The 10,819-nt window shown below is 37.1% G+C and overlaps 1 protein-coding gene across 2 annotated transcripts; it reads left to right on the top strand.

Annotated features, from left to right (window-relative positions):
- The first annotated feature begins 732 nt into the window (after positions 1–732).
- Positions 733–9,585, top strand: LOC114247158 (integrin beta pat-3-like). Of its 2 annotated transcripts, XR_016325832.1 has the most exons (9): positions 733–929; positions 1,878–2,236; positions 2,623–3,145; positions 3,606–3,943; positions 4,842–4,916; positions 6,016–6,178; positions 6,828–7,197; positions 8,522–8,972; positions 9,522–9,585. XR_016325832.1 is itself a non-coding variant. In XM_028180026.2 (8 exons), the coding sequence occupies exons 1-8, from the start codon at positions 804–806 to the stop codon at positions 8,737–8,739; spliced, it is 2,172 nt and encodes a 723-aa protein (XP_028035827.2). In that variant the 5' UTR covers positions 733–803; the 3' UTR covers positions 8,740–9,585. The 2 variants fall into 2 exon arrangements, 1 of the variants encoding a protein (XP_028035827.2); XM_028180026.2 differs by having other exon boundaries at positions 8,522–9,585.
- Positions 9,586–10,819: the final 1,234 nt, after the last annotated feature.

Raw genomic sequence — 10,819 nt, forward strand, 5'->3', positions numbered from 1 at the left:
TGACCCATCCTTCGGAACGGAACGCATTAGTGTTTCACGGTAGAAACAGACGTCTATGGGCTCTAGTAGCTCTTAATACCAAGTGGACCGTAAGCTCGTCTATCCATCTAATAATAAAAGCCTTTATTCAGACGCAAAAAGGATATTTACAAATAATAAATTTAAATTAACGACTCTGCCGAGTTGGTAACATCGACATCTTCATCTGTTTGCCCAACCCTGGCAAAGGCCTCCTCCATCTTCCACTCTACTCGGCTTAGAGCTTTCCTTGTCCATAGTTTTCCTGTTAACGTCTTTATCCCGTGTTCCCACCTCCGAATCTGTCTGCCTCGTTTCCTTTTTCTATCTCTAGGATACCAAAACACTATGTTTTTGTTCCATTTTTCGATGCCTCCTATTCTTGTCCTGTCCATTGTCATTCCTGTTTTATTCAATTTTTCGATGCCTCCTATTTCTGTCCTGTCCATTGCCATTATAGTTTGCGCATTTTAATTGAAAGATTTTGTATCTCAGTGCGACCTTGTTTCGTATAACTGTTTCTAATTTGGGATGTTTCTAATTTTTTCCTTTGCACTTTGGTGGCCCATCTAAGCAATAAATAAAAAGTTGAATAATGTGTTAAAAACAAAACTGTCAAAAATCTTTGGAAAACCAAAACGGCGATTGAATAGGCACACATGTACACTAAGCCTTATGTTTTTAATTTGTCCAACAGGATAATGGCAGCAAAGTTATTTTGTAGCACATTATTACAGATATATATTTCCACGAGTTATTCAGTGAAATTCAGTTACCAACTAAAAATGTTTGTACATTACCTTTTATTTTTTTTACTTCTAAAAGAATGTTTATTGATTGACCTATGCGAAAAATCTGAAAATTGTAAAGAGTGTATAAGAAATCCGAATGTTTGCGTTTGGTGTGCTGCTGTAAGTACATTTTTTTTTAACGATATTACTGACTGATATAAAAATCAGAATAAGATCGAGGTATCAATTGTATTAATGCTGTCCAATCCTTTGGACTAGAATGAGTAGCTTTGTTGAGATATTAGGTACGACAAGAGCTCTGAGTGGACTTGTCTCCTACGGACCATCTTAATGCTCTTAACGTATAAGTAGACGAGGGCTGCAAAGATTATCGTAAATCCTGATATCAAAATTCGTTTGAAATCTCTTGGACTAAGAAGGATTCGATGTTTTATTTATTATGTCATATTCAACGATGAATTCGCATTCGAAGGAATTGCTTGAGATGATCCCGTCAGGTAATTTTTACCTTCGGTGGCGTAGCAGAATTTATTCTTCCTGTTACGCCTGTAAGAGTAACGCCATCTATCGCCGAATAGTCGAACGAATATCGAAGGATCTAGTAGCATTTAGATCGCTCGAGAAGTACAACGCCATCTATTGTCAGATACGGAAACACACAATACTAGACTTTTGTGGAATATTCTCTATCTCTATGTTAACTTGTACTTCGGTAGAATTTTTATTTATCCCCAACACCAGCGCGTAACATTACTACCACTTTATCCATGCACAGTGTGTCTCTAGAAGTAATTTTTTACATTTTAAATCCGGCTGATACAAACTTTCTTTTTACGAATGTTTTGTGAGCATTACGAAGCGAGATTTCAAATGAGTCTTTAGCTGTAGTGAACGGCTATTTGCCTAGTGTTAGCCACATTCATGACACACCTTTGAATGTAAGATGGGACGAATGCTGATCTGATTTCTTAGGAAAAAAATAATGCAAAAGCGTATTGATTTATACTAAGAAAATCATTTAGGGCTCTTCAAGATAAGACTTGAAACGAAAGAGAGAACGATAAATTGAAGTATACCAATAAAAATAAAATGTTATATTCTTTACAGAAAGCGTTTAACCGGACAAGATGTATCCCTCGTTCTTCGTATGAGGCAGATTGGTGTCCTGAGCCGGTACCAGTCAATGAACTCTCGAATAGTATAATGATTGAATCGAACGAGAACAAACAAATCAAACCGTTGAAATACGAAATGAAACTTCGTATAGGTGAACCACAAAAGTTCAATTTCACCTACGATTTCAAGGACAATCCCGTTGATGTGTATTTCTTGTTGGATGCCTCCGCTATGATGGGAACGAAAATAAAGAATATTGCAAGCAAAGCCGACGGCCTTTACAAAACCCTGGAGACTCTGACGAACGACTTTACTTTAGGAGTGGGTACATTTATAGATAAAAACACGTGGTAAGTACAGTAAAATTCATTAATTCAGTAGAATCATTTCGAATATCTTATCTTCAATTACCTTATTGTTCTCAAATTCTTCTTGTCTCTCCTTTATTTCTTCCTATTTTCTTTAACTATTTTACATCAGTAGTAAAAGCACTGCGTTTTCATTAAGACCTCAATTGTCGAGATTGGCAGCGGCATATCCTTTGTTATATGTATGGACTCTGGTTGCCACTCAACATCAATGGGGATGCAAATCAATGTTCGACTTCCTCTATCTACGACAAACACTGGTGTCTGCTAAAATAGCTTTGATGAAGTTTTGTAATGATTAAGTTTATAAGCTTCCTTAGAACAATGCAAAAAAAATATTCTGAAATATATTCGAAAATAAATTACAGGAAGGAGAATGGTAAAGAAAGCTACTCATTCGCTCATGAATTGAGTTTGACAAAAGACCATCAGAAATTCGTTACTGCTTTAGAATCCACACCCACGGGCTACAATCGTGATCCGCCAACTGGATGCTTGGACGCTATAGCCCAAGCTATTGTCTGCGATAAGCTTATTGGATGGCGTGAAAAATCTAGAAAGATCATAGTCGTTCTAACCAACAACAATTACCATGACGCCGGCGACGGAAGAGTATCCGGTATATTTGAGCCATATGACGGACAGTGTTACACGGATTTAAAGAACAAAAGATATAAGAGAGAATTGACAATGGATTACCCTAGCGTTGGCATGATTAATAAACTTGTCGATTATTACAAAGTGACAGTACTGTTTCTAGTTGAATCAACTGTGAAATCAGCTTACCAGAGTTTGTCAGATGTGATATCTGGTTCGTACATAGACGACTGGGTCAATGAACCGATTAATCCATACGACACTACAGGTCAAACTTTAAAGAAAATATACAAGGTATTAGCATACATCTTAATTAGGGATTGTAATAATGTATAAGTAATGGTGTATAATAAGGGCATTTTTTACTGGTGGTAGGACCTTTTGTGAGTCCGCACGGGTAGGTACCACCGCCCTGCCTATTTCTGCCGTGAAGCAGTGATGCGTTTCGGTTTGAAGGATGGGGCAGCCGTCGCTTCGTAACTCTACTGAGACCTTAGAACTTATATCTGAAGGTGGGTGGCGCATTTACGTCGTAGATGTCTATGGGCTCCATCTACGTGCTCATAGCCCACCTGGTGTTAATTGGTTACTGGAGCCCATATACATCTAAAACGTAAATACACCACTCACCTTGAGATATAAGCTCTAAGGTCTCAGTATAGTTACAACGGCTGCCCCACCCTTCAAATTTTTTTTCTGATTCTGATAATTACATTTTTTTATGCTGATATTCATATGTTTTTTTTTATATTAGCAAATCATTGGAAACGTCACGCTGAACGTGGATATTAAAGCGAAAAATATTGAAAACGTGAAGATACACTTAAGTCCTAACTGCACTAAAGGAAACTACGATAAGAACTGCCTGGTCAAAACAGATCAATCTATAAAATTTGAAGGGTCAGTCGAGATTCTTAACTACGACAGTGCGGACAATGTTTCGGTCGAATTTTCGGTACAAGGACTGGCTGAGAAATTATCAATCGATATTGATGTTATAAGTGATTGTCGGTGCGAAGGAAATGAAAAATCCTCGGGATATTGCAACGGCAGACCTCTTGAGTGCGGACAGTGCTTATGTGACGACGGAAAGTACGTACCTGTTTACTGTAACTAGTAGTCCTGCAGTAGTCGAAATTCGATTATAATAAAAAAAAAAACTCCCATTTCTGGGCCTACACAGTTTGTGCGTCAGCCATACAAAAAGGTTAGGAAGTGTGTTAATGGATTTATTTTTTTGAACTATATTTAATTGAAACTATAAGTTTGAACATTATCAAGGTTCTATTGTCAAATTCGGTAGGCAGCGGCTTGGCTCTGCCCCTGGCATTGCTGAAGACCATGGGTGACGGTAACCACTCACCATCAGGTGGACCGTATACTCGTCTGCCTACAAGGGCAATAAAAAAAACAAAAAAAAAACTATTATACTTCTATAGTCACAGATTTCGCCAAGACTACACTATAGACAAATAATATTAAAGATAAACAATATTAATTTATTCTCAATTTAACTACAGACTTTAAGCAATAACAAAAGTTTGACAATAAACAAAGAGTATAATGTGTCTGTCAAATACATGGTAGTGCGTGTAATGTTTTTTTTATTGATTTACATAATGTATTATTAATGCATAATTAAAAAAAATATTAACTCTCTGCACTTCTTCTTTATATTCTATATATGTGTGGGAAATTTCATACTAGTCCGTCCGCGCAATTTTCTTAAAAAGGGGTACAAAGTTTTTGCTTCATATATAGATTGCAGTTTCAGAATTTTGTATTTAAAAAAACATTATCAATCCACTAAAAACGAATAAAATATGGTAATTAAGCGAAAGTAATTAAAATATTGTCTGGTCATTGGTCCTTTATACAATTTTAATATCAGTTTTCTGGTTCATATTAGGTAAATAAGTTTTTAGGGCTGTCGAGTGTTTTGTATGAAATTGAATTTATCAAGAGGACTTTTACTTTATTTATTTTTTAGCTCTGCATGTAATTTCGAAGGAAGCATTTGCAGCGGTCACACGTGTTTCTGCGGTATCTGCCACTGTACCTATCCGTATGTATACTAATATCTATACAAATATCATTCAATGTAATTTTATATTCAAGATTCGAATCAAATTTCGCATCATCATCATCAACGTCGGGTACATATTTATTAATAGAGAGACGAATTTCCTAGCAATCCAAGGATTCACCGTGCGGGTACTGAGTCTATTGTTTTGCTAAGAGAGTAATTTGTACACACGACGAATGCCAGCTTACTTGCAACCCTAGTATCGATTTAGGCGCCTCTATCAATGCATATTACGCTCACCTAAATTCTCCACGTTCCGCCCCTTGCCTAGTCAAATTTGATAAGGACCTACTAGTGCGGCTTTGAATCTGAGTTCAGGGCCAGATTTAGAAGTCTCGGGGCAATAGAGGAGCGGAGGCCCCCTGGCCCCAAATTATTTTACAAATAAAATGAAGAATTTTTTTCAGTCGAGTTTTCCAATAAATAATTTATTGTGAAACCACGTAGATTGTCTTAGTATTTAACAAACATACATAAATATAAACGGAGACAAGAATTATCTGAAATTAAATTTCGGACGAAGGAAAAGATATTTAGTAGTGTTTACTTTGAATTTGAAATTTTTTGAAAGATTTTTTTGTAAAGTCTATTGTGGGGGCCCTCCGTTTGTGGAGTCCTCGGGGTTTTTGCCCCGGCTGCCCTCCCCTAAGTCCGGCCCTGGCTAGTTCAAGTATATACTTTACCCAAGTCTAGAACATTCCAAAGTCTTTTAGTAGGTTATAAAGAGATTGTGCTGGTATACTTACCTCTCGCTCCCACTTCCACATAATTATATAAGCTATATTTTTATTGTGTGGTCTTTAAGTATGTTTGTTCGTTCGCTGGTAGGCAGTTTTACGTACGAACGGATCTTCAAATATACTAGTAATTTGCAGAAAAGAGATCCTACGAGATATTACCATTATTAAAATATTTTTAACCATATCGCTCGCTATTATTACTGTTACATTGAGTTCGCAGAATATTCCTATTTAAAGATGAAAATCTGTATCTATGCTAGATCAGTGCAACTGGAACGGAAATATTATTTGGCAAAACATCAATCACATCTTTGTGTTTAAACTATTTAAAATTACAGATACACAGGAAAATACTGTGAATGCAACAGTCTTGACTGTGAAAAAATTACGAGCGGCAACGGTGAATGTGTTGATGGTAAATGTCAATGCAAAGACGAGTGGTCCGGGATAACATGTTCTTGTCCCAAATCAAACAGCACGTGCAAGGGAAACGATAATCGCGTAAGTTTTTTTCCCCCTACCTATGCTGATAGCTTTGAGGTGAGCCTAGATGAGCTCACAGGACTCAAATCGGAGTGTTGCTAGCACAGGCCCTAGCAAATGGCAGTGCTTTGCAGAATCTACCATCGAATCGGAAACGCGACCCACTGAGAAGATCCGGCGAGAAACTCAGTGGGCTGTGTCTGTGGGTTAATTTACTCGTTGGGCCCTTCGTCGACGGGTTCGGCGAGGACTGTGACCGGCGCGTAAGTGACGGTAACTGTTACTTACTGTATAGTAAGTATTGTATAGTAAGTAGTGTACTCGTATGAGGAAATCGCCGGACTTTCCCTTACGCGTCATGAGCGGTAGGCGAGACGCGTCAGAGTTAAACTGACTAAAGCTGACGCTCAACAACCCACTTTCGGGACTGGGCTAAGACGGGAGTGGCGTCCCGCTGAGGCTAAATGGACGCGTTTTCCCCATACTCTTCTTGTGTCTTTTGTTAAGCACCTATCTCCCCGCCAACCTATGACTTACCGAATTTTCTTGGTAGCGTAATTAGTGATCCATATTATACAAGTATCTACGGTCTATGTTAAAAATATTTGCTATATACACTTAACAGAACATAATACAGTTAACATAGATGAAACACTTATTATTTAAGGTTTGCAACGATTACGGTTTTTGCTTATGCGGCAAGTGTGAATGCCAAGAATTAAGCGACTGGGATCCTCGGCAGCTAGATTCACTGTGCGCCCTATCTCCTTGCGCCGACTGTCACAAGAAGCAATGTATAAAACTTAGTAGTCACGTCCTACGTTTCAACAATGAAGATCTTAACCAATACAGCCGTCCTTATATAAAAATGAATAGCAGCGATTCGCTTGAAGACCCTTTGGATCCGAGTTGGAATTTATGCCCAGAACTGAGGATGGAAAACGGCTGCTATACGACTTTTGCATATAAATATCAAGATGGTTACGGGATCGAATTATTGATACAGAAAAACAAGAATTGCGATGAGAATATTTTAAGTGAGTTTCCAATTATTGTGTTTGCGAAACTTATATTAATGCGTTTTGATACCCTTTTTATCGCTTGGATTTGTGGACGAGCTCATGGCTCGCCTTGTGTTAAGTGGTTATCGGAGTCCATAGAAATAACGTAAATGCTGCCACCACGTTTTGAAGTCGTCGTGGCCTAAAGGATAAAACGTCCGGTGCATTCGTATGTAGCGATGCACCGGTGTTCGAATCCCGCAGGCGGGTACCAATTTTTCTAATGATATTTCATTAGAAAAATTGGTAATTTTTATTGAGTTATTTTAACTTTTTTTTTACTTTATTTTAACTTTAATTGGTAATTATTAAAAATTGAGTACGTATTCGTACTCAACAAATGTTCACGATTGACTTCCACAGTGAAGGAATAACATCGTGTAATAAAAACCAAACCCGCAAAATTATAATTTGCGTAATCACTGGTGGTAGGACCTCTTGTGAGTCCGCACGGGTAGGTACCACCACCCCGCCTATTTTCCGCCGTGAAGCAGTAATGCGTTTCGGTTCGAAGGGTGGGGTAGCCGTTGTAACTATTCTGAGACCTTAGAACTTATATCTCGAGGTGGGTGGCGCATTTACGTTGTAGATGTCTATGGGCTCCAGTAACCACTTAACACCAGGTGGGCTGTGAGCTCGTCCATCCATCTAAGCAATAAAAAAATAAAAATAAAAATAACTTCAAGATAAAAGTTGTAAGTCTCAGTTTTATAGTACAACGGCTGCCCCGCCCTTCAAACGGAAATGCATTACTGCTTCACGGCAGAAATAGGCAGGGTGGTGATACCTACCATGCGGACTCAGGGAACGCCCCTACTACCAAAAATTACGTAAATTGTATTACAATTTTTGCCAGAGTAACGCGTCGCTCACATCGAAAGCACCGGGCCTTTTTATCCTTTAGGCCACGCCGACTTTAAAATAATAAATATAAATAGATTGTTGTTCGATGTTCCATATAAGTCTGCATAGAAAAATAATATAAATAAAAAAAAAACACGTTGCCTTTCTTCACAGCAGTAGCAGCAGCTAACAAAATCCGATTTTTTTATGAAATATGTACATCTAACAATGTTGACAAATGTTAACGTATAGATTTGCGGTAGGCAGCGGCTTGGCTCTGCCCCTTGCATTGCTGAAGTCCATGGGCGACGGTAACCACTCACCATCAGGTGGGCCGTATGCCCGTCTGCCTACAAAGGCAATAAAAAAAAAAATAAAAAAAAAAATAGATTGTTTTAAGTCAGCTTTGAAAAGCTCTATCTACTTATATCAGCATAACGTATTCTGTTGCTTACAGAGCTGGGCGTGATAGTATCTGTAACCGTCATCTTGGTAGGGATCGGAACATTGGTTGTTTGGAAATTGATGACGAAGTATCACGACAGGAAGGAGTACATGGAACTGATGAAACAGTACAATCCAGATCAAGGGGCCCGTACCAATAAGCTGTACATAGATCCATGTGTGACTTTCAAGAATCCGTCTTATAGAGCGGATCCTATTACGGAAAGCTAGAAACAGAAACTAGCCTTAGCTGTGTTTATAAGAAGACAACACCGAGGAGCCTGGACATTGCAAGCCAACGAAATTGTTCGCAGGAAATTGACAGATATCTCTTCCTAGAATCTATCATCTAAACATGTTTTTTAATAGTTAATAATAATTAGTAATAATAATTTGTAGTTTAGAATGTATTAATCATAATCAGTATGTTAGAGCGTAATTATAAAATTATTGTATTGTTATCGGTCTTTGATGCCTGTGTAAATTTTCAAGTTAACAAGTAATCTTGAAATTCGCGAAAATGACGGTCAAAGATTCCAGTCGTAAAAACAAAGCTACTTGCATACTACTAAAAAAAAAAATCATGTTCAAATGCAATTATTGTAATTTAGCAAAATTTGTAATTAAATAATTTTAAATACAAACGTCATAGGATATAAAATATATTTATTTTGTAACTAAATACATGTAGATAAATCGCAAGCTCAAGCAGTGAATCATTCAGAAGTTCTTTTGTAGGTATTCAGTTTTTTTTTCTTTTCTAGGTTCACTTTTTCGCTTACAATTTAATTTCCTTATATATCCTTTTCTTTTCAATACTACTTAAATTATAGAATACTAGCGACCCGCCCTCGCTTCGCTTTGCAAACTGTAATTTATTATTGATTTCTCCACTATTTAATGGATGTTATTATACATATAAACCTTCCTCTTCAATCACTATATCTATTAAAAAAACCCGCATCAAAATCCGTTGCGTAATTTTAAAGATTTAAGCATACATAGGGATATAGGGACAGAGAAAGCGACTTTGTTTTATACTATGTAGTGATATATAATAAACTTTTATGACGCATTCTTTTTCTTCTTTTTTTAAGATTTGCAATCGATTTCTGATAAGAAAAATCTTCAATTAATAAATACGTATTCTATTACACCAAAAATGATATAGAGCGCAATGAGATGACGTTGATTTATTTGAGAGTGCAATCAATTGGTATAAAAGAAATGAATCGGAATGAGATGGGATGAAATAAAGGCTCGATGAAGTGGTGGTTTTTTTTGTATGTTTGAGAATTTACTGGTGGCCCGTAGACCTTTCCAGTTTTATCAGGGCAGGTGGGCGAGCAAAGGCTCAGCCAGGAAAGGGTAGTTATTTAGTGCGACGTAAGTGAACTTTTGAAAGAACCCGAGAAGCCATGACCAGAGGCTTTGTTTCATTATCCCATATTTATGTACTTTCACGGATGCTAAGCAGTTAATAAACCACCGTTATTAAACGTTTAAACCTAAAGAAACAACAACAAAATAAAACTATTCACACAGCTTCGCAAATATATTAAGTGTATCTATGGCTCCGCCATGCCAGAAGCCACGCCGAGCCCACTTGGTAAAAGCACAGATAATACTCTCGGTGGAGAGTAATTTTATTCTTTGTTAAACACAAACTTTTTTGACGAAGGCATATAATATTACTGTCAACCTATTTGGTTTTATTTGCAAATATCTATTCAAGTTTATAGCGGTGTGAACCGTGTTTCACTTTATAAAATAATAATTCTATTTCATTAATATAACTATAACCGTCAGATCGCCTCGAATATAAATACAATATTAAAATATTAAACTGTAAATTTTCCTATTTACCACAATTTACCGATTCGTAACGCTCTCGACAAACTTCATTTCAGACTACATGGATTAGGAGACCACAAAGCATTCTTGGAGTTATTTGTGCCATTGGTGAGTCGCAAGTTTATATAGGTATTACTAGCGACCCGCCCTCGCTTCGCTTCGGAAACTGTAATTTATTATTGATTTCTCCACTATTTAATGAATGTTATTACACATATAAACCTTCCTGTTCAATCACTCTAGATATTAAAAATAGATATTATAAAAAACCGCATAAAAATTCGTTGCGTAGTTTTAAAAATTAAGCATACATAGGCATTTAGGGACAGAGAAAACGACTTTGTTTTATACTATGTAGTGATGGATTTGAGTTGTGTATTTAATCACCACCTTAATCTACCGTGCCGCCAATATCTGTATTAAATTATACAGTTTTGCGCGCGTCACGCAGCAACTA

The sequence above is a fragment of the Bombyx mandarina genome, chromosome 04 (assembly GCF_030267445.1).
Source record: "Bombyx mandarina strain Sakado chromosome 04, ASM3026744v2".
In the NCBI taxonomy this organism is placed as follows: Eukaryota; Metazoa; Arthropoda; class Insecta; order Lepidoptera; family Bombycidae; genus Bombyx; species Bombyx mandarina.

What these genes read in the sequence shown, in the direction of transcription:
- LOC114247158 (XM_028180026.2), top strand. Translation starts at nt 804, where the DNA reads ATGTTTGTACATTACCTTTTATTTTTTTTACTTCTAAAAGAATGTTTA. An exon ending in ATCTGCCACTGTACCTATCC is followed by an intron (nt 4,917 to 6,015) that starts GTATGTATACTA and finishes TTAAAATTACAG; the next exon opens with ATACACAGGAAAATACTGTG. An exon ending in TTGCGATGAGAATATTTTAA is followed by an intron (nt 7,198 to 8,521) that starts GTGAGTTTCCAA and finishes TGTTGCTTACAG; the next exon opens with AGCTGGGCGTGATAGTATCT.